The sequence below is a fragment of the Lagenorhynchus albirostris genome, chromosome 12 (assembly GCF_949774975.1).
Source record: "Lagenorhynchus albirostris chromosome 12, mLagAlb1.1, whole genome shotgun sequence".
Lineage (NCBI taxonomy): Eukaryota > Metazoa > Chordata > Mammalia > Artiodactyla > Delphinidae > Lagenorhynchus > Lagenorhynchus albirostris.
In genome coordinates this window covers 25278387-25303122 of record NC_083106.1, presented here as the reverse complement: position 1 = coordinate 25303122, position 24736 = coordinate 25278387, and the positions used below count along the sequence as shown (strand labels likewise).

General features: G+C 41.5%; 1 protein-coding gene across 1 annotated transcript in view; it reads left to right on the top strand.

The window, feature by feature from the left end:
• Nucleotides 1-24736, top strand: part of ARFGEF3 (ARFGEF family member 3) — a 182195-nt gene that overhangs the window by 37458 nt on the left and 120001 nt on the right. Inside the window, exons 3-4 of the mRNA XM_060167490.1 lie at nt 6454-6535; nt 10548-10679. Of these exons, the coding sequence (XP_060023473.1) occupies nt 6454-6535; nt 10548-10679 (214 nt within the window). The remainder of the gene's footprint in view (nt 1-6453; nt 6536-10547; nt 10680-24736) is intronic.

The following is a 24736-nucleotide window of genomic DNA, read 5'->3' as shown; positions in this document are numbered from 1 at the left end:
AGGAAAAGTGATGGCTGTCCTTGAACCCAGCAGCTAGATCCAAAGCCACATTTATCCCATTCATCCAAACTGTATGTACCTTTCCATAACTACATTCATAACTGCATTCCAAATGTCAACTGTAACACATTTCTTCATGAACGACCCCTCACAGTAAGATAATTTACATTACTTACTTGATGTCTGTCCCCATTCTTTTAAACGGGTGGACATCTGAGTTGCTGTTTGTAAAGCAGGGTGCCGTATGCCACAGTTGGTGGGGAGCTGCCTGCTGGCGGAGGCCAGAGAACAGGGGTTTTGAAGACATGGTCTAAATTTAAACCACAGCTCTCTCATTTACAAACATGTGGCCTTGGACAGGTAATCTAGTCTCTCTTAGTTTGTTTGGTCAACAGTTAAATCTCTACATAATAAAATAGTAAATATGACTGTGAACATGGTACTTGGGACATACGGGCCCGCGGATATTCAATCAGAGCCATGGTTATTATGTGAAGGAATCTGGACAGTTACTGAATAAATGGCTTAGATCATAGAATCCTAGAAGTATACAGTATAAGCAGACCTCAGAAATCTAAGGTATCTTTGTGCTTCGTCCCATGTAGTCCATCAAAGAGGAAGCAACTTAAAATTCAGAAACAGGTTTGGTTTTCCATGAAGTTCATTTTTGTGCTCATTATTGAAAGGTAATTTTTGGTACATCCTATCTGTTCCCCCATTCACCCATTTTAATATCCCTTTGTCCATTGTTATCTTCCAGCCCAGTAAAGCTTGTCTGTGAACCATGACAACACAGTTAAGGAGAGAGACTCAGTCTCCTTGACACAACCAGTCACTGTCACGGGATAATGTCCTCCTCATGCATGTGCAGAGCTGCTAATTATTCTTCTTTAAGAAATAATGACATGCCAAGGCATGAAACCCGGGGCCACTGTCCACATTTAATTAGGCAAGAGTGATCTTGCACATGCTCGTGCATAAAAAATAATCGCTTGATGTAACTGAACGTTGGTTTTGGTATGCCCTTTCCCCAATTAGGCATCATCTAGCAAGATCAAAAGATGATTTATTCCAAGATGGTCTGTGCAGAGGGGACTGAGTGTGTGCCACGTTGCATCTTCATTATAAATTTCATCCTGAGACTCAATTAACAGGCCTGTTATTCTCTTTTATTAAAATCACTTTAAAAAATTAAGGCAGCAGGGTTTTTATGGTACCACAGAGCAAGCAGTGAAATCAGTTGTGCCCCACGTGTGTTCGTTTCTTGTCGAAGTCGTGATCTGAGGCTCATGACACTCATCTAGGGGCCTGCTGGGGCTGAGGCGCTGAGAGACATTGGATCCTGGGGTGGGTTAGTCATCCCTCTCACCTCCTACACACACACAGCCACACACACACACACAGCCACGCACACGCACACACGGCCACACGCACACAGCCACACACACACACAGCCACCTCTCTGCTTTAGGGCTCAGTGTAATATCACTTCAAAGCTTTTCATCCTAGTGGAACCTTGAGCCCAGCCAGGGAACATGGCCCACTTCTCTTACACAGACACGGAAGTTTCTGCCATGTTGGGCAGGTCCTTTCTCCGGAAAGCAGGGGCTCTTAACTTGGGATCTATGTGGAGTTAGGGCTTGAGGGGGCCTGTGAATCCTCTGAAATTACTTGCATGCTCCTCTAGGAAGAAGATCTTTTTGTGTTCATGATCTAAAAAAGCTTAAGAAACAGAACTATTCTAGCTTTGCTCTGATCTTTTGACACCAAAGGGTGTTGGAAGAAACTTTGTCTTGGGAGTGAGACGGATTTCCATTTGAATTGTCTCCGATAGGTTTTAGCCATGTAACATTGGGCAGGCTGTGAACCCTCTCTGAATCTCCATTTTCTCAAATGTAGAACAAGGGTAAGAATGCCTATTTTAAGGTTACAGTGACTGGTAGACTAAATAGCGAAATAACAAGTAATTTTTATTCCCTTTTCATCCCATGAATAAAATGAAAGCAAGTATCTGTTCTGTCTTGTTCCGTGTTGGGTCTTTGCAAGCATCCATGACGGTCCCTTGCACACAGCAGGCACTCAAGTGTTGGTTGGATGGATAGCTGGATGGCTGGAGTGCCTTGGTTTAGTACCCAGATGAAGTCTGTCAGTCTGCTTCCTCGAAGCACTGATTTTCTAAGAGAAATCTGTCTTGCTAAGACCCTCCCAGGACATGTGCTCTATGTCCTTTGCAAAATCTTTCTGGATACTATGACAAGATGAGATAGACCTTGTTATCCTGTACTGAAAATCATGGTCTTTGCTGCGCCTTTGTCTATATCAGGGCTGGGCAACTAGCCTGTAGGCCAAATCTGGCGTGTTGCCTGTTTTTGTAAGTAAAGTCTTCTGGGTTTTTTTAATGAATTTATTTATTCATTTATTTAGTTTTGGCTGTGTTGGGTCTTTGTTGCTGAGCACGGGCTTCTCATTGCGGTGACTTCAGTAGTTGTGGCACGTGGGCTCAGTAGTTGTGGCTCATGGGCTCTAGAGCGCAGGCTCAGTAGTTGTGGCACATGGGCTTAGTTGCTCCACGGCATGTGGGATCTTCTTGGACCACGGCTTGAACTCGTGTCCCCTGCTCTGGCAGGTGGATTCTTAACCACTGTGCCACCAGGGAAGTCCTGTAAATAAAGTTTTATTGGAATGTAGCCAGGCTCATTGATTTACATGTTGTCTCTGACTGCTTTTGTGCTATAGCAACGTTGAGCACAGAGACCGTATGGTCTTCAAAGCCTAAAATATTTTTTGTCTACCTCTTTATGGAAAACGTTTTCCAACCCCTGATATATATTTTCTGTACTCTTTACTATAACCCTGCAGGATTGGTCTTCAGATGCTCTTGTAATGGATTGGGAAGCTAAGATTATTTTTTAAATGTTTATTTATTTGGCTGTGTTGGGTCTTTGTTGCTGCGCTTAGGCTTTCTCTAGTTGCGGAGAGCTGGGGCTACTCTTGGTTGCGGTGCGGTGGCTTCTCTTGTTGCGGAGCACGGGCTGTAGGCGCACGGGCTTCAGTAGTTGTGGCACACGGGCTCAGTAGTTGTGGCTTGCGGGCTCTAGAGTGCAGGCTCAGTAGTTGTGGCACATGGGCTTAGTTGCTCCGCGGCATGTGGGATCTTCCCAGCCCAGGGATCAAACCCGTGTCCCCTGCGTTGGCAGGCAGATTCTTAACCCCACTGCGCCTCCAGGGAAGTCCAGGAAGCTAAGACTCAATAGAGTTAAGTGTGTTAACTGAGATTGAACAATTTGTAATTGTTAGGGTTTGAATCCAGGTCTGTGTGATTCCACAGCCCATAGTCCTTCCACTAAATGGTGATACCTTGCAATTAAACCCAAACCCAGCTGAACCAATTACATCTTCCAGTCCTTCCTGGTGACCACGACTGGCATGGGGAACAGTTCAATGATGTCCCCTGGAATCGTGGTGGGACCTGGTAGTCCTGGCATTTGTCAGCAATCTGTTTCCGGTCTGCAATAGAAATTGTGTGAATGTAGAAGTAGGTAAGAGAGTGGAATGAGGATTTCAAGGACTGGTACTGTCAACGGCAGAGCAGTGTGAGCATGCTGTTGTTTATCTGCAAACATAATGCTGCTCCCTAAGGGTCCGGGGGTTCAGCATTCCAGGAAGGTCCTTGTTGCTGCTGAATGTGGCATCCACTCTCGCTTGGTGCCTTGGATGAGAAATGTGTAATACGTGTGCATTTTCAGCACACAACCACTCAACAGAGAATTTCACTGGCCCAGGCTATGAGACTGTTAAGAGTTTGGGACATCGACACTTGCTCACTACTATCATGCCCTCATTGGCAGATCTGACTCCAAAAACTGGAGATGAAAGTTCTTTCCCAGTGAATTAAGCCTGGTGGAAATTTGATTGTTTCAAGGGTTTCCAGATGAAGTTCTATGGCTCTTCTGTTAATTCCTCCATCAGCCCATTATTGCTAATTCTCACTTGACTTTCACCCTTCCAATTAATTTTTCTAAGCTTGTAAACTGGTTACGATTAAATAAAAGAATCAAAATTGGGAAAATTAGCTATTCCTGCTTTAACTGACTGCATAGCAGTGTTTGCCTCGAAACTGAGAGAAACTGACGATAACCATAACAGCGACAAAAATTATAGCCACCCAACTGGAAGTAACACAGTTGGGTAATTTATCCACCTGTCAAAGGATGTACTAATGAAAAATGGCTGTAGTGTGAATCAATTTTCATATAAAAGTGGGGTATTGTAACTTGGGGATAGAAGAATTAGGAGGGCTTAATGCCCTTTCCGATAGTCTGGTTTTGTTCTTTGTGGCCAGCGTTACGGGGAGTGTCTGGTACTCTCTCAATCTGTCATGGAGCTGCTGATGGAGGATTCCATGGAAAAGCTGCAGGGTGAACAGGAAGGAATCAGAGCTATAATTAACTTTCTGTTTCACTGTGTCCTGCAACAGTGACCCTTATTCCTCCAACGGCTACTGTAGTCTTACCCTGTGGCTTTCATACTCTCTAAAGTCGATGAATCTTTCCGTTTATGCTGAAAATATAAAACAGATAAAACTGGGGCTGCTCTGGTTTAAGTGAGGGTGGAGGAACCTGGTGAAACTAAGTGACATTTCATTTGTTGTGCCAGTGACTCTGTGGGGAAGTAACGGGTTGATTAAAATTCTTGATCTATTGTTTAATTATTTAGAGTGAATGCTTCTTACCGAAAAATAGATTTCTCTTTGTAGCCTTTTTGGTTTATTCCTAACATATTTTAGGGCCCAGTTATTTTTTTCTTAAGCTTCAAAATATACACATAGTTCTCAAGCCACTTTTTTTGTCTTTCACTTGACGCCAGGTACTTCTCATGGATCAAAGCTGTTGATGGTTTGTTTGTATTTCTGTCTTGGAAACATGTTTATATGGAATCTAAAAAAAAGAAATGGTTCTGAAGAACCTGGGGGCAGGACAGAAATAAAGCCGCAGACATAGAGAATGGACTAGAGGCACGGGGTGGGGAAGGGTAAGCTGGGACGAAGTGAGAGTGGCATGGACTTATATACACTACCAAATGTAAAATAGCTAGCTAGTGGGAAGCAGCCGCATAGCACAGGGAGATCCGCTCGGTGCTTTGTGACCACCTAGAGGGCTGGGATAGGGAGGGTGGGAGGGAGACGCAAGAGGGAGGAGATATGGGGATATGTGTATATGTACAGCTGGTTCACTTTGTTCTACAGCAGAAACTAACACACCATTGTAAAGCAATTTTACTCCAATAAAGATGTTAAAAAAAAAAAAAAAAGAATCCATCACAGGGACTTCCCTGGTGGCACAGTGGTTAAGAATCCGCCTGCCAATGCAGGGGAAATGGGTTCAATCCCTGGTCCAGGAAGATTCCACATGCTGTGGAGCAACTAAGCCTGTGCTCCACAACTACTGAGCCTGCGCTTTAGAGTCTGTGAGCCACAACTACAGAGCCCGTATGCCACAACTACTAAGCCCACATGCCACAACTACTGAACCCCGCGTGCTCTAGGGCCTACGTGTGGAAACTACTCAGCCTGTGGGCTGCAACTACTGAAGCCCTCCCACCTAGGGCCTGTGCTCCGTGACAAGAGAAGCCACTTCAATGAGAAGCCCCCTCTCGCCACAACTAGAGAAAGCCTGAGCAGCAACAAAGACCCAGCGCAGCCAAAAATAAAATAAATAAAAAAATAAAAATAATCCGTCACAAAATTTAGGTCTCCCTGATGGAGACTAAAGGGCAAATTCATAAATTATAAGTGATTATTGAACAGTTTGAATTGGGGAAGAAATTGACAAGTGCATCAAATTTCAGTTTATATCCATGAGGCAGAGTAGTGGTGGTGATGCCCTCATTTGCCAGGTCGGGGAGAGGAATGAGCAAGGCATAGAAATCTAAATAAACAGTGTTTTCTAGCATTATACACCCCAGGTGTACTGAGTACAGGCAATTATATTACTTCTGGAAAGAGCAGGGCATGTTCATGGACTGGGAAGGGACTTACCATGTGATGATTATTTCACCAAAACAATTGTTTGAGAGTACTTATGTATGTTTTCTTTGTAGCCATCCTAAGAAAGTGAGCTGCTGATATGCTGGGGTTTTTTTGTTTTTTGTTTTGGTCGCACAGCGCGGCTTGAGGAATCTTAGTTCCCCGACCAGGGATCGAACCCCCTGCAGTGGAAGTGTGGAGTCCTAACCACTGGACCGCCAGGGAATTCCCATGATATGCTATGATTTCTGCAGAGCTTTTTTTTTTTTTTTGGCTGTGTTTTTAAAACTCCATGTGCAGTTTCATTATTGGTCATAGTTTTGTGTACGTGTGTGGCGGCATTTGGGGGTGGGTGTACATAAGGCTTGGATCACTTGACTGCCAGCGTTGCTGAGCTCACATGTTGTCCTTATTTATGTGTTTGCCAGGGAGAAATGCCTGCTGCCTCTCCAGTTGGCTTTGGAATCCAAGAATGTGAAGCTGGCCCAACATGCCTTGGCAGGGATACAGGTATGGCTCTGAGTGCAACAGGATGACAGAAATTGACAGACCACTCTGGCGTTGAAAGAGCAAATAGTTAACATTCTAAATACTAGCTGTTTAAAGACCCAGACAAAAATTTGATTGAACTGAGTAATAACCAGAGAAGATAACAGGATTTTCTTGTATTTACCAGCATTTCTCTGTGTACAGCATTATCTTGCTAAACATTTGTTGTTCAGACACTGACTCATGGAGACTCAGCTAAGCCCACACAGAAATGAAATGGTTTTTGTGACACCAAACTTTTAACAGAGTAAGGGCTCCCAAGAGAGATGCTTCCAGTTCTATACCAACTCAAATCTTATATGCATTCAAGTTCTCTGGGTCTGTGTCATGAGCAATGATGGTAAGCTGGAAAGAGTTTGTTTTGTTTTCTGTTCTACAGTTAGGTTGGCGAATGGATTAATGTGTTTTGCTTCCAGAACAAGACTGGGAAGAAGAAAGAAATTTTGGGTAGTCAGAAAAGTCAGATTGCACAAATGCATTTCCTGCTCTGAGCATTTGTTCATTTTGTTTTACATCGTACATAATAGGTCTAATTCCAAAGGTGCAAAGTTGTTGGCTGTATAGATACATTGACTTCTTAAGTGGTTTGGTATGTGAATGACAAGTACTGTGCAGTTCAAGCCTACGGGGTATTCTTGCAGCCTGACCAGGGATTGGTGGCATTTGTTGGATGTCTTCTCACATTACTGTTTCATCGTTAGCTCTTTAAGTTCAGAGAGGTCTCTAATACCTTTAGAGAAATAAATATGAAAGAGTAAGAAAATGACAACTCTTTTTTTCCCTAGAAGATTGGAATTAGAGGATGTATATCTCAATATGCAATAGCATTAGAAATTCTTAAACATTAAAAAAAAATTTAAACAAACAATGAAAACTTTATCCAAAGTAATTGGGCCAACTTTAAAAATGAATGGGGGACTTCCCTGGTGGCGCAGTGGTTAAGAATCCACCTGCCAATAGGGAACACGAGTTTGAGCCCTGGTCCGGGAAGATCCCACATGCCACGGAGCAACTAAGCCTGTGTGCCACAACTACTGAGTTTAGAGCCCGCAAGGCACAACTACTGAGCCCATGTGCCACAACTACTGAAGGCCACACGCCTAGAGCTCGTGCTGCGCAACAAGAGAAGCCACTGCAGTGAGAAGCCCGTGCACGGCAATGAAGAGTAGCCCCTGCTCACTGCAACTAGAGAATGCCTTTGCACAGCGACGAAGACCCAACGCAGCCAAAACTAAATTAATTAATTAAAAAAAAAAAAAAAGAATGGGAGTTTGTTTTGACCTGCCACTATGTTCCCTTTTCTTTAGTAGTATATAGATTTTCCATTTAGTTAGTTTTTTTTTAACCCTCAAACACTCTAAGTTACAGTATCATGTTTTCAATAATCGTGGGAGCTTCACTGATCTGGGGGGCAGGGAGTCTTCCTCTCAGCATCCCTTGTGACCTCCCATTAACTCAAGGCATTTTTTAAGAGCTTTCTAGTCTTTATCACTTTAAGTAAAAACAGGTTTGTATATAAACTAACTCTGGGCTGCCCTACATATATTACAGGAGAGTCAAAAATCTCTTTTGAGAGAATACCTCAGAGATATTGTGGGTTCAGTTCCAGACCACCATAATAAAGCAAATATTAGAGTGAGCCACATGAAGTTTTTGATTTTCCAGTGCATATAGAAATTATGTTTACACTATACTGTAGTCGCTTAAGTGTGCAATAGCATTATGTCTAAAAACATGTACATACCTTAATTAAAAAATACCTTATGGGTAAAAAATGCCAACATCATTTGATCCTTCAGTGAGCTGTAGCAGTAACATCAAAGATCACTGATCACAGATCATCGTAACAAATACAGTAATAATGGAAAGGTTTAAATATTACCAGAATTACCAAAATGTGACAGACACGATGTGGGTAAATGCTATCGAAAAAATGGGGCCAATAGACTCGATTGACGCACGGTTGCCACAAACCTTCAATCTATAAAAAACACAGTACCTGTGAAGTGGAGTAAAGCTAAGTGCAATAAAATGAGGTATAGCTGTATAGACAAATTCAGGGAGTCCTAAGAAAAAGGTTTAAAATACTTGTTTTCCGGATCTGCAGTGACATTCAGCTAGAAGAGGGAGTCATTACCCTGGATGAATCAGAATTCCAAAAATTCTTCATGGCTGCCACCCTATGCTGCATCGGACAAGGACAAATTTAATAGGGATAAATATAAAATCCATCCTACACTGGGGTCTCAAAAATCAATTGCCCCAGGACAGAATAGGGAGGAACAGCTTAACTGCAGCCCTTGTGAATGAGAAGTTCCTGGGTGAATCAGCACAGAATGTGCTGTGACTTAGAACTAAGCTAATTTGATCTGAGAATGTGATTAAACTTCTGCATTACTGTTTTTTGTTTGGTTTTAGGCAATAAACAGATTTAATTATCTTACACAACTAGAATTATAGAGGTAAGCAATTCCAGGTTTGGAATAGGAAAGCAATGGTGCCACCAAAGACCACGTTTCTTTCTTTCCCCTCTGCCATCTTTTTACTATTATTCTTCTTAAAAGACTTATTTTAGAGCAGTTTTAGGTTTAGAGTAAAATTGAGAGGAAGATGCAGAAATTTCCCATATACTCCCTCCCCCCACACATGCATAGCCTCTCACAGCATCAACATCACTCCCAGAATGGTACTTTTCTTTTTTAACCAAGGATGAACCTACATTGACACATCATAATCACCCAAAGTCCATACATTTACCTTCATATGCACTCTCGGGTGCCCCCGCTCTGTACCAGAAGACCACCCTTGAAGTGTTACATGCGCACTGGAGGCCACATGTTAAGGAGGAGAGTGTATGTGAAACCATATCACGCAGAGAACATCCGATGGCTCCCGAGGAGGTTTAGTGTGGAGAAGAAGAGATTTAGGTGGACTTCCTAGCTGACTTGAGATATTTTAGAAGCTTAATCTGCGTGACTCCAGGGACAGATGAGGGCATAGAGGTGGCAGGCAATGGCGTTTTGGTACAATCTCAGAAAGAATTTTATGAAAAGTAAGAATTGTTCTCACATAGAGGAGAGCTATCCTGCAAGATGTAATGACTTCTGGGAAACCTCATGAAAGTGACTGTCGTCTTGTGTAGGTTTTTGTGGGATTGATTTTCTGATGGAATGGTATTAAGATTTGTAGATTCATGAATAATTCCTGGGTAAATGACAGCTCACATTAGGAAGTACAAAGGTAAATATTTGAAAAATTAACTCGTCTCCAGGACCTTCTCCTTTCCTGTGGCAAAGCTACATTCAGAACGGGCAAGTGTAGGGCTTCCCTGGTGGCGCAGTGGTTAAGAATTCGCCTGCCATTGAAGGGGACACGGGTTCAAGCCCTGGCCTGGAAAGATCCCACATGCCGCGGAGCAACTAAGCCCGTGTGCCACAACTACTGATCCTGCACTCTAGAGCCCGCGCGCCTAGAGCCCGTGCTCCGCAACAAGAGAAGCCACCGCAATGAGAAGCCCAAGCACTGCAATGAAGAGTAGCTCCCGCTCACTGCAACTAGAGAAAGCCCGCGCGCAGCAACGAAGACCCAATGTAGCCAAAAATATAACAGATTAAAAACTTAAAAAAAAAAAAAAAAAGGCAAGTGTGAATGTTGTGAGGGGCTACATTCCCCTTGGCACATTTGTCCTCCGTCCCCACCAACCAAATGACCTATTTGGCCACCACGTTAAGAACTGCACTTCATAAAATTTAGAGTGAATTATCTAATAGCAAGAAAAAGCCTTTGCCAAAAACGGTTTACCAAAGGCTTGGTGCATTTTTCTTTTTAATGGCACATAGCAGCAGCTCCTCCTAATGGCCTCCAGCTATGTGCCTCCCCAGGAAGAAACATTATCCTCAGTACATGCTAAGCTACAACAGAATGAGGCAGCAGGGGAAAGCCTATCTGATCACTGCCTTGTGCCTCTTTACAGAAGCTTCTGGCGGAAGAGAGGTTTGTATCCATGGAAACGGACTCTGATGAGAAGCAGCTGCTCAATCAGATCCTGAACACCGTGAAAGTGACGCCTTCCCTCCACGAAGACCTGCAGGTGGAAGTGATGAAGGTGGGTTGGACGCGGCTCCCGGTTTGCGTCACTGGAACGGGAACAAACGCTGGTGCTCCCGCCCTCATTGTTATCCTGAAAATGCCTCCGCGCGGTGGTTTGGAATACATGGTTATTATCCTCGCTTAGGATGCCCTAGAATAACCTTGATCGTTGAACGGAAATGACAACGATCATTTCCGTTCAACGTAAGTAAAAAGGTACGATTTCAATAAATTCGTAAGATTTTTGGCCTCATCTTGCGTATCAAATGTTGTTAGCAAATGTTTTTGTGACCGTTTGAGAGAATGTATGTGAGTAGTTGCAGCTTGGGGTAGATCTGATCATTCTAGGCATTCTGCCTGCCTGTATATGGTAAAACAAAGACCTAATGATGTTTTGACATATACTAAGGTTATAGAATAGTCAGTTTAAGGGAAGGGAGACCATCCTTGGGAGCCATATCAGAATCACAGCTTTATTTCCGTCCTCAAATCTTGTGAACCTTATCTCCCACATGGGATAGCGTCTCTGCCATCCCTTTCCCCCCTTTTTTCCCTCCTGTGAGTGAACAGTGAGTTGGGCAGAAAAGGATGGAAATCTCTATCCCAGAACAGCACTTTGGTCAGAGTAACACAGCTGGAACCCATGAGGTGGCTTTTGATCACATCATCTGTCCATTTCCTCCCTAGAGGAGTGTGTGTAGAGAAATGTGTAAGAGTAGCTGCTGTCATATAATGGTTGATTTCTTCCTGGAAATGCACTGAAGGATTTTTATCTTCGATAGGAGATGTCACTTTTCCAGCTTTTAGTTTCTCCATTGAGAAGAGAAAAGATCAACTTCAATCATGACATTGTCTTAATGCCCTGCGTCTCCCCCTAGCCCTGTTGGTAGGTAATTTAGGGTAGTGATTAAGAGCTCAGACTTGGAAGCCAGCCTGTCTGGCTTTGAATACTTATTCACTTCCTAGTTGGATTTCCTTGGACAGATTCCTGAACCACTCTGTGCTTTGGTCTCCTCATCTGGAGAAAGGGGGAAATAGAAGCACCTACCCCATAGGACTATGGTGAGGATTAAGTGAGGTGCTAGTTGTAAGGAATTTAGCACAGTATCTGGCCCAAAGCAAGTGCTTTAGAAGTGTTGTACATTACTATTTCTATTCCTACTACTTCTGCTACCACTACGTACTGCTGCTGAGTCATAATCTCAGTGGGTGGGTCTAGGAATATTGTTATACACAGTAAACACTGAGAATCTCTGAGCTAGCTGATCTTTAAGCTCTCATTGACTTTAACTCTCTTTGATTCTGGAATATCCCGTTTTGTCTTATCCTTTGACATAAATTGGGCAGCTGTGCATTCCTAGGAACCGAAGAGTAACTGCCTCTTAGATTTGTTTTACTTTTCTGCTACCTCTGTGCCACCATTGAGAGAGGCAAGGCCGACTGCCATATTCATCGCTTTTATGACTTTCAAGTCTAGCCTGTTGATCCTTCTTCCACTAATAGGTCTCCAAATACTGGAGGTTGAGTGTTGATGTCATACTAAGAGACACACCTTACAGATTTCATATTATTCTGGAAATTCTCCCAGGAATACAGCTTTTCATGGAAAATAGGAATTTGTATTAAAAATTAAAATGAGAAAGTACCTATTCTTCTAGGAGCTATGGCAGGATGTTTAATGGTTATGTCAACAGAAACACCTGTTTTAAAAACTTACACTTGCTTTCTAATTCCAGCCCAGTGGTGCCTTCTGCTAGCCTTGCTGAGGACAGGAGTTGACACATGTTAGCTCTGCTGGAAATCCTGGAAAGCCTGTCTTAATGGACTTTCTAATGATACTATACTAGACTGTGGTACTTGTAGTTAATGTCTGGGAATAGATCAGACATTGTCAGAAATAAAGAAAAACAATAATCTGGGATGCCATTCTTCATAATTAGATATCCAAAAGATTTTTAAAACATAAGGGCCTTTGGTACATGCTACTGTTTTTAAACATTTAAACATTGTTGGTATTGGGGAAAAAATATTTCAATTCACGATAAACCTAGCCTTAACATAGTTTTTTTGTAGTATACTTTTATTTTAGACAAACATTTTTGGCCAAGCAGCTAGGAAATTAATGATGAGAAAACTGTACTTTACAGTAATACTATTATTATTATTTTTAACATCTTTATTGGAGCATAATTGCTTTACAATGGGGTGTTTGTTTCTGCTTTATAACAAAATGAATCAGTTATACATATACGTATGTCCCCATATCTCTTCCCTCTTGCATCTCCCTCGCTCCCACCCTCCCTATCCCACCCCTCTAGGTGGTCACAAAGCACTGAGCTGATCTCCCTGTGCTATGCGGCTGCTTCCCACTAGCTATCTGTTTTACATTTGGTAGTGTATATATGTCCATGCCACTCTCTCACTTTGTCCCAGCTTACCCTTCCCCCCCTTATCCTCAAGTCCATTCTCTAGTAGGTCTGCATCTTTATTCCCGTCTTGCCCCTAGGTTCTTCATGACCATTTTTTTTTCCTTAGATTCCATCTATATGTGTTAGCATACGGTATTTATTTTTCTCTTTCTGACTTGCTTCACTCTGTATGACAGTATCTAGGTCCATCCACTTCACTACAAATAACTCAATTTCGTTTCTTTTTATGGCCGAGTAATATTCCATTGTATATATGTGCCACATCTTCTTTATCCATTCATCTGTTGATGGATACTTCGGTTGCTTCCATGTCCTATGTAAATAGAGCTACAATGAACATTTGGTACATGACTCATTTTGAATTATGATTTTCTCAGGGTATATGCCCAGTAGTGGGATTGCTGGGTCGTATGGTAGTTCTATTTTTAGTTTTTTAAGGAACGTCCATACTGTTCTCCATAGTGGCTATATCACTTTACATTCCCACCAACAGTGCAAGAGGGTTTCCTTTTCTCCACACCCTCTCCAGCATTTACTGTTTGTAGATTTTTTGGATGATAGCCACTCTGACCGCTGTGAGGTGATATCTCATTGTAGTTTTGATTTGCATTTCTCTAATGATTAATGATGTTGAGCATTCTTTCATATGTCTGTTGGCAATCTGTATATCTTTGGAGAAATGTCTATTTAGGTCTTCTGCCCATTTTTGCATTCGGTTGTTTATTTTCTTGATATTGAGCTGCATGAGCTGCTTGTAAATTTTGGAGATTAATCCTCTGTTGCTTCATTTGCAAATATTTTCTCCCATTCTGAGGGTTGTCATTTCATCTTTTTTATGGTTTCCTTTGCTGTGCAAAAGCTTTTAAGTTTCATTCGGTCCCATTTGTTTATTTTTGTTTTTATTTCCATTTCTCTAGGAGGTGGGTCAAAAAGGATCTTGCTGTGATTTTTCTCTTAGAGTGTTCTGCTTATGTGCTCCTCTAAGAGTTTGATGGTGTCTGGCCTTAAATTTAGGTCTTTAATCCATTTTGAGTTTATTTTTGTGTATGGTGTTAGGGAGTGTTCTAATTTCATTCTTTTACATGTAGCTGTCCAGTTTTCCCAGCATCACTTATTGAAGAGGCTGTCTTTTCTCCACTGTATATTCTTGCCTCCTTTATCAAAGATAAGGTGACCATATGTGTGTGGGTTTATCTCTGGGCTTTCTATCCTGTTCCATTGATCTATATTTCTGTTTTTGTGCTGGTACCATACTGTCTTGATTACTGTAGCTTTGTAGTATAGTCTGAAGTCAGGGAATCTGATTCCTCCAGCTCCATTTTTCGTTCTCAAGGTTGCTTTGGCTATTCGGGGTCTTTTGTGTTTCCATACAAATTCTGAAATTTTTTGTTCTAGTTCTGTGAAAAATGCCAGTGGTAGTTTGATAGGGATTGCATTGAATCTGTAGATTGCTTTCGGTAGTAGAGTCATTTTCGCAATGTTGATTCTTCCAATCCAAGTACATGGTATATCTCTCCATCAATTTGTATCATCTTTAATTTCTTTCATCAGTGTCTTATAATTTTCTGCATACAGGTCCTTTGTCTCCTTAGGTAAGTTTATTCCTAGATATTTTATCCTTTGTGTTGCAGTGGTAAATGGGAATGTTTTCTTAATTTCACTTTCAGATTTTTCATCATTAGTGTATAGGAATGCAAGAGATTTCTGTGCATTAATTTTGTATCCTGCAACTTTCCCAAAATCATTGTTTAGCTCTAGTAGTTTTCTGGTAGCATCTTTAGGTTTCTCTATGTGTAGTATCATGTCATCTGCAAACAGTGACAGCTTTATTTCTTTTTTCCCAATTTGGATTCCTTTTATTTCTTTTTCTTCTCTGATTGCCATGGCTAGGACTTCCAAAACTATGTTGAATAATAGTGGTGAGGTGGGCAACCTTGTCTTGCTCCTGATCTTAGTGGAAATGGTTTCGGTTTTTCACCACTGAGGACGATGTTGGCTATGGGTTTATCATATATGGCCTTTAATATGTTGAGGAAAGTTCCCTCTATGCCTACTTTCTGGAGGGTTTTCATCATAAATGGGTGTTGAATTTTGTCGAAAGCTTTCTCTGCATTTATTGAGATGATCATATGGTTTTTCTCCTTCAATTTGTTAATATGTGTAGCATGTTGATTGATTTGCATATATTGAAGAATCCTTTCGTTCCTGGGATAAACCCCACTTGGTCATAGTGTATGATCCTTTTAATGTGCTGTTGGATTCTGTTTGCTAGTATTTTGTTGAGAATTTTTGCATCTATGTTCATCAGTGATATTGGCCTGTAGTTTTCTTTCTTTGTGACATCTTTGTGTGGTTTTGGTATCAGAGTGATGGTGGCCTTGTAGAATGAGTTTGGGAGTGATCTGCCCTCTGCCATATTTTGGAAGAGTTTGAGAAGGATAGGTGTTAGCTCTTCTCTAAATGTTTGATAGAATTCGGCTGTGAAGCCATCTGGTCCTGGGCTTTTGTTTGTTGGAAGATTTTTAATCACAGTTTCAATTTCACTGCTTGTGATTGGTCTGTTCATATTTTCTACTTCTTCCTGGTTCAGTCTTGGAGGGTTGTGCATTTCTAAGAATTTGTCCATTTCTTCCAGGTTGTCCATTTTACTGGCATATAGTTGCTTGTAGTAATCTCTCCTGATCCTTTGTATTTCTGCAGTGTCACTTGTTACTTCTCCTTTTTCATTTCTAATTCTATTGATCTGAGTCTTCTCCCTTTTTTTCTTGATAAGTCTGGCTAATGGTTTATCAATTTTGTTTATCTTCTCAAAGAACCAGCTTTTAGTTTTATTGATCTCTGCTATCATTTCCTTCTTTTCTTTTTCATTTATTTCTGATCTTTATGATTTCTTTTCTTCTGCTAACTTGGGTTTTTTTTTGTTCTTCTTTCTCTAATTGCTTTAGGTGTAAGGTTAGGTTGTTTATTTGAGGTGTTTCTTCTTTCTTAAGGTAGGATTGTATTGCTATAAACTTCCTTCTTAGACTGCTTTTGCTGCATCCCATACTTCTTGGATTGTTGTGTCTTCATTGTCATTTGTCTCTAGGTATTTTTTGATTTCCTCTTTGATTCCTTCAGTGATTTCTTGGTTATTTAGTAATGTATTGTTTAGCCTCCATATGTTTGTGTTTTTTACTTTTTTTTCCCTGTAATTCATTTCTAATCTCATAGCGTTGTGGTCAGAAGAGATGCTTGATATGATTTCGATTTTCTTAAATTTAGTGAGGCTTGATTTGTGACCCAAGATGTGATCTATCCTGGAGAATGTTCCATGCACACTTGAGAAGAAAGTGTAATCTGCTGTTTTTGGATGGAATGTCCTATAAATATCAATTAAATCTATCTGGTCTATTGTGTCATTTAAAGCTTCTGTTTTCTTAGTTATCTTCATTTTGCATGATCTGTCCATTGGTGAAAGTGGGGTGTTAAAGTCCCCTACTATGATTGTATTACTGTCGATTTCCCCTTTTATGGCTATTAGTATTTGCCTTATGTATTGAGGTGCTCCTATGTTGGGTGCATAAATATTTACAATTGTTATATCTTCTTCTTGGATCAATCCCTTGATCATTATGTAGTGTCCTTTGTCTCTTGTAATAGTCTTTGTTTTAAAGTCTATTTTGTCTGATATGAGAATTGCTACTCCAGCTTTCTTTTGATTTCCATTTGCATGGACTATCTTTTTCCATCCCCTCACTTTCAGTCTGTATGTGTCCCTAGGTCTGAAGTGGGTCTCTTGTAAATAGCATGTATATGGGTCTTGATTTTGTATCCATTCATCCAGTCTGTGTCTTTTGGTTGCAGTATTTAATCCATTTACATTTAAGGTAATTATTGATATGTATGTTCCTATTACCATTTTCTTAATTGTTTTGGGTTTATTACTGTAGGTCTTTTCCTTCTCTTGTGTTCCTGCCTAGAGAAGTTCCTTTAGCATTTGTTGTAAAGCTGGTTTGGAGGTGCTGAATTCTGTTAGCTTTTGCTTGTCTGGAAAGGTTTTAATTTCTCCATCAAATCTGAATGAGATCCTTGCTGCGTAGAGTACTCTTGGTTGTAGGTTTTTCTCCTTCATCACTTTAAATATGTCCTGCCACTCCCTTCTGGCTTGCAGAGTTTCTGCTGAAAGATCAGCTGTTAACCTTATGAGGATTTCCTTTTGAGTTGTTTTTCCCTTGCTGCTTTTAATATTTGTTCTTTGTATTTAATTTTTGATAGTTTGATGATATGTGTCTTGGCATGTTTCTCCTTGGATTTATCCTGTATGGGACTCTCTGTGCTTCCTGGACTTGATTAACTATTTCCTTTCCCATGTGAGGGAAGTTTTCAACTATAATCTCTTCAAATATTTACTCAGTCCCTTTTTCTCTTCTTCTTTTGGGACCCCTATAATTCGAACGTTGGTGCGTTTAATGTTGTCCCAGAGGTCTCTGAGACTGTCCTCAATTCTTTTCATTCTTTTTTCTTTATTCTGCTCTTCAGTAATTTCCACTATTTTATCTTCCAGGTCACTTATCCATTCTTCTGCCTCAGTTATTCTGCTATTGATCCCTTCTAGAGAATTTTTAATTTCATTTGTTGTGTTGTTCATCAGTGTTTGTTTGCCCTTTAGTTCTTCTAGGTCCTCGTTAAACGTTTCTTATATTTTCTCCGTTCTATTTCCAAGATTTTGGATCATCTTTACTATAATTATTCTGAATTCTTTTTCAGGTAGACTGCCTATTTTCTCTTCATTTGTTAGGTCTGGTAGGTTTTTGCCTTGCTCCTTCATCTGCTGTGTGTTTCTCTGTCTTCTCATTTTGCTTAACTTACTGTGTTTGGGGTCTCCTTTTCACAGGCTCCATGTTCGTAGTTCCTGTTGCTTTTGGTGTCTGTCCCCAGTGGCTAAGGTTGGTTCAGTGGTTTGTGTAGGCTTCCTGGTGGAGCAGATTAGTGCCTGTGTCTTGGTGGATGAGGCAGGATCTTACCTTTTTGGTGGGCAGGTCCACCTCTGGTGGTGTGTTTTGGGGTGTCTGTGGCCTTATTATGATTTTAGGCAGCCTCTGTGCTAATGGATGGGGTTGTGTTCCTGTTTTGCTAGTTGTTTGGCATAGGGTGTCCAGCACTGTAGCTTGCTGGTCGTTGATTGGAGCTGGGTCTTGGCGTTGAGATGGAGATCTCTGCGAGATTTTCACCGTTTGATATTACGTGGAGCTGGGAGGTCTCTTGTGGACCAGTGTCCTGAACGTGGCTCTCCCACCTCAGTGGCACAGCCCTGACGCCTGGCTGTAGCACCAAGAGCCTGTCCTCCACACGGCTCAGAATAAAAGGGAGGGAAAAAAGAAAAAAAAGAAAGAAGATAAAATAAAATAAAGTAAAATAAAATAAAGTTATTAAAATAAAAAATAATTATTAAGAAAAAAATTTTCTTAAGTAATAAAAAAAAAATGGACAGATCCCAAGGACAAATGGTGAAGCAAAGCTATACAGACAAAATCACATACAGAAGCATACACATACACACTCACAAAAAGAGAAAAAGGGGAAAAAAAAAATATATATTGTTGCTCCCAAAGTCCAGTACCTCAATTTGGGATGATTCGTTGTCTATTCAGGTATTCCACAGATGCAGGGTACATCAAGTTGATTGTGGAGATTTAATCCGCTGCTCCTGAGGCTGCTGGGAGAGATTTCCCTTTCTCTTCTTTGTTTGCACAGCTCCCGGGGTTCAGCTTTGGATTTGGCCCCGCCTCTGCGTGTAGGTCGCCTGAGGGCATCTGTTCTTCGCTCAGACAGGACGGGGTTAAAGGAGCGGCTGATTCAGGGGCTCTGGCTCACTCAGGCCGGGGGAGGGAGGAGTACGGATGCGGGGCGAGCCCGCGGCGGCAGAGGCAGCATGACGTTGCACCAGCCTGAGGCGCGCCGTGCGTTCTCCCGGGGAAGTTGTCCCTGGATCCCGGGACCCTGGCAGTGGCGGGCTGCACAGGCTCCCCGGAAGGGGGGTGTGGAGAGTGACCTGTGCTCACACACAGGCTTCTTGGTGGCGGCAGCAGCAGCCTTAGCGTCTCCTGCCCGTCTCTGGTGTCCGTGCTTTTAGCCGCAGCTTGCGCCCGTCTCTGGAGCTTCTTTAAGCAGCGCTCTTAATCCCCTCTCCTCGCGCATCAGGAAACAAAGAGGGAAGAAAAAGTCTCTTGCCTCTTCGGCAGCTCCAGACTTTTCCCCGGACTCCCTCCTGGCTAGCCGTGGTGCACTAACCCCTTCAGGCTGGGTTCACGCCACCAACCCTAGTCCTCTCCTTGGGATCCGACCTCTGAAGCCCAAGCCTCAGCGCGCAGCCCCGCCCACCCCGGCAGGGTAGCAGACAAGCCTCTCGGGCTGGTGAGTGCTGGTCGGCACCGATCCTCTGTGCGGGAATCTCTCCGCTTTGCCTTCTGCACCCCTGTTGCTGCGCTCTCCTCCGCGTCTTCGAAGCTCCCTGCTCCGCCACCCGCAGTCTCCGCCCGCGAAGGGGCTTCCTAGTGTATGGAAACCTTTCCTCCTTCACAGCTCCCTCCCACTGGTGCAGGTCCCATCCCTATCCTTTTGTCTCTGTTTATTCTTCTTTCTTTTGCCCTACCCAGGTACGTGGGGAATTTCTTGCCTTTTGGGAGGTCTGAGGTCTTCTGCCAGCGTTCAGTAGGTGTTCTGTAGGAGTTGTTCCACGTGTAGATGTATTTCTGATGTATTTGTGGGGAGGAGGGTGATCACCACATCTTACTCTTCCCCCATCTTGAAGCTCTCTCTCCAGTAATATTATTATTAACATCAGATGAAACTTTGGAGTTGGTGGTCTGACTGTGATAACCCACAAGTGAGGGCTCCATGATTATTTCCGATTTCTGAGATTTCAATTACTCATTTGGGCCTAAAGATATACACAACTTATAGCATATGGGGCTTAGAAATACGTTTTATACCCTTTCTTCATGCATGAGGAATTTGTATACCAACTTTAGTCATCTTCAGATGTGTGCACCCTTTTATCTTATAATTTTGTAATGCTTGTGATGACCCGAGTAAAAACTTTAAAATAAGTCCTTGTTTTGCTAATATCATTACCACATTAAAATGCTTTTACCATTCTTCCTCCCAGAAATTACACATACACACACACACACAGACACACACACACACACACACACACACACACACGCATAATATGTATATATAGAGAGAGACAGAGAGAATATGAATTGGATGAGTCCTCAGATGGAAAGACTGGATTCCCATTATATGTGAAGGGTATATTAATTTATTCTTGGTGCTTCTATGTAACTCATTCTGATAATAAATTATCTAAACTAGATATTTCTTGTAAAAATTCTCTAGTCATTTTATAGAAATATATTGTAGGAAAATCTTTTAAAATGTTATGTGGTAGACATTTTCAAATGTTGGTCTGAGTATACTATTCAGGAGAGATAAAGCCACACCCTGCAGTTTTTATTTGTGTCTCTCCAACCGTGGCATAGTACATTTTTATGAGAAATCCTACGTGCTGTTTTTCAAAAAGCTGTATCGTACATTTTACTCACATGTTGCTATCTGCTAGTGTTTATAAACATGAGAAATTGAGCCATGTCACGTTCTTAGAAGTGTTGTAGCAATTGTATTAAATTCCTGGGGAGAAAATAACATGGTTCCCTCTTTTAGAGATTTCCCTGAGATTAAACAGAAAGTAGCTAATAATGAAACCCAAGATTCTGATGGTAGTGTTCTCATTAAGAAAGAAGGCCCTAGAATTTCAATTGGAGGGTTAAAAAATGTCAATGATACTTGCTTCTGACAAATAGGGATAAGTTTAGAACACTTTGTTATGCTGTCTAACGGGGGGGAGGGAAGAAAAGGCAACTTTGATTTATTGAAATGGCTGTGGAACCCAAATAAAAATTTTACCGCTGAGCAAGTAGAGTGTCAGAACTGTAGATAATGAGGAAGAAGGTTTCTCTGAAGATGCATTACCTTTGAAATGGATTAGTAGATGGCAGGGAGCCACTTAATATTTAGGTTAAATACTTGTTCGCTTTGGTAACATTTTTCCCGTGGTGTGTGCCATTTCCGTAAATGCCATGCAGACTTCATAGGAGCCAGGTACATAACTAATGACACCTGACTAGAGCAATTAGGACTTTTTTTCTCTTTCTTTCTGATGGATAATCTTTAGTGATGTTATTAACTGATACAGCTGGCTGACTCTTCAAAGAAAGGAGGGAATTGCGGCTGGCCTTCTGCCTCTGTAAGCATGTTAGAGATGTGAGCATCCTGTCTGGGGAGGGCAGCCGGCTTTGTTGGTAAGGAAGGATATGATGCTGGATACTGAGCAAGCATTTGATGAGCGTTCTGTTATTGGACATCCTATTTTATGTGAGTCTTTAGATAATATAATTGAATATTGGTGGAATGCTTTACATTTTCAAAGGAGAAATGACAGGGGCCAATTATTTAACATTATGCATTAGACACTGTTAAATACTTTCACACTAAGATCACACAGCTAGTGAAATGGCAGGACCAGTATTTGAATTGTAATTCGGCCTAGGCTCAAACCTGTTTTCTTAAACAGTAGGTTACCTTGTCTTCTAAGTCTATCCTGAAAGACGTAGATGGTTGTCATTACTATCCGCATTTTACAGATGATTGAATAGAAAAGATCAGTTACAGGCTAATAAGGGGCAAAGCTAGGAGTGGCTCAAAGTCCTGTGTGTTTTCTGTATCCTTCGATGACAGTGTATTCGCTCACTAGTTCTGTGAGCTAGATTCAAATATAAAGAAAGAATCCAAGTCTCTTTCCCGTCATATTAGCTCATGTCTCTGGGTGGTGGTGGTGGTGGTGGTGGTGGTGTGTGTGTGTGAGAGAGAGAGATAGAGTTGGGGGAAGGAAGAGAATATCATTGAGGTATTTTTATATTTTATAACAAAAGCCAACCAAACATCTATAGAAAATGTAAAGGGGAGAGACTAGTGGAGAAGGAGCTTACTAACTGTAGGGCTGCTAGACCTAAGCTTTGGGATTTCCATTTAGAACCTGGTCCTACAGGGTACCAGCATGGCAGTCACCGCCTCGGTGTGAGAGTAGGAAACAGGCCAAATGGAAGGACCATTTCTAAATCTCCTCTCAGTAATGTTTTAATAGCAAAGTCTTATATTTGGACCATTTACTCAAATGGTTACTTTTTATATCCCTAATTCTGGGCATTTGATCTTCTAGAATGCCTTATGGAAGGAATGATCATTAGTAAAATTTGAAGGGGAAATGGTTGAATTGTCCTGCCTTCTCATAAGCAAGGAGAAATCCCTTCTTAGTCTAAAGCTACCAACTTAGAAGATTTGCAGCAATCTCTGGTATGAACAAAAAAATCTGGTGTTTGATGAAAAATGTTTAATTTAGAATGTACCATTATTGGAGGTTAGCTACATTCTTACATATTATTTCCATACTTAATGCAGGGAAGTATCTAAAACGTGGTTCTGTGAACTAAATGGTTCTCAAAGAGCCCTCCCTCTTCCTGCTGCTAAGATCAAATGTTGATCATCTTTTTCCTTTGTACACATATAGAGAAAATTCTAAGTTTTCCTCCCAGACTTCTTTACCCTTTGGTATGAATGCATTAGACAGACAATAAAAATATATGAAAAAGTCAGAAGCAAACAATTGAAAACTGAGAAAAGTGATTTTCCATTAAATACTTTATGCATTATTTGTTTAGATGAAGCTATTTTCATCTTATCTATTAATTTCCCTTTTTTTTACAGCAAGCACCACCATTTTCAATGCCATGCCCTTTGAATATATTTGAGAGCAACTCTGCTAAGTATTTTTAAACTTTTCCCCATGATTTTTGTTAAAGCAAGTATAAATGCAGAGCCCTGTGGTATTTACTGTGGATGTTCTAGAATTCCTAGAGTGGGGAGATCCTCCAATTTTTTCAATCATTTACTCCACAAATACTTGATCTCTTCCTGTCAGGCACTGTGCTAGGCACAGAAGATCCTGTGGCGAAGAAAACAAAACCAGACAAAAAAAGAATCTTTGTTTGGAGGCTAGTGATGGAGATAGAAGTCAATGAAATAGATAAATACGTGTAAACTGTGATAAATATAAGGAAAGAAAAATTTAGAAAAGTGTATTTATAATAGACCCTGCTGGAGGGCAGATGAAGAGAACAGAGAAGGCTGTTCTTAAGAAGTGACATTTTTAAAACAAATAAGATCGAAAGCATAAGGAAGAATCAGGTAGGCAAGGATAGGGTTGGAGAAAGGGAAGAAAGGAAGGCTGTATTAGGATTCATTTCAGCTGAAACAAGGCAGAAATTTGTTTTTCTTTTGCACTACCTTAGGCCAGTATTGGCTGAACCCCATTATCAGAGACTGTTGTATCTTGGATTATGTTTCTCCAGGTTGTGAAACACAAGGGCTCCCCGTTTCCTGCCAAAATGTCTACATTCCAGCCAACTGGCAGGAGGAAGGTGATGCAGGACACCTCTGCTTCTCTCCCATTGGCCAGGACTCAGTCATATGGCAACAGTTGTAAGGAAGGCTGGAAAGTGTAGTCTTTATTTTGGGCAGCCATGTGCCCAGAATTCTATTCTTGAAAAAGACAGGGATAGTGCTGAGAGAGAGCTGGCAGTCAGCCACCATCACTTATCACGTGAGAATCATAGTCTAGTTTCTTTCCCTCAGTTAGAGGCAGCTGGTGCATCAGCCCCTCCACCACCTGCTGCTTTTTTTTTTTTTTTTTTTTACTGCACTTTCCTCAGAGGGAAGGGATGATGATGCCTTCAGAGAGGTATGAGGTTAGCTAAGGCCGTGGCTTATTCAGGGAAACTGCATATGCTGTGGCTTATTCAGGGAAACTACATATCATAATTTCTCCAACTAGTTAGTCCTAAACTCAACTCAGGCATAGTGGAAAAGTTCACTAGTTAGTAAGTGAAAACTAATTACATATTATTAGTATTGTTTTTATCCCTTTGGTGCCTAACAGAGCATCTGGCATATGGCTTACTAATTGCTTGCTAATTTAGTTACTGACTAATGGAGAGAGGGAAACACGTGTGGTGGTTTCCAGTGGCCCACCAGGATAATTGACAAAAGAAGCCAAACTCAATAATCTGAGTTCAAAGATGAGAAAGATCAACATGTATTCACACTTTAGAATTAAAGTAACCTCATACATAATCAGGTCCTTCTTTTTATAGGTAAATTGAAGCTGGAGTGGTTCAGTTACTTAACTGGGCTTACACAGTTGTTGGTAGCAGAGTTGCTTTTTCAATCATTTGTGTTCTTGTGGAAAGGCATTGTAACAAGGCTGGGAGTTGATCTGTTTTTTGCTTTTTTTTTTTTTGCGGTACGCGGGCCTCTCACTGTTGTGGCCCCTCCCGTTGCGGAGCACAGGCTCCGGACGTGCAGGCTCAGCGGCCATGGCTCACGGGCCCAGCCGCTCCGCGCCATGTGGGATCTTCCCGGACCAGGGCACGAACCCGTGTCCCCTGCATCGGCAGGCGGACTGTCAACCGCTGCGCCACCAGGGAAGCCCCCGATCTGCTTTTTGGATGTGTGGTTTTAGAAGAAAACTGTGCATCCTTGTTTA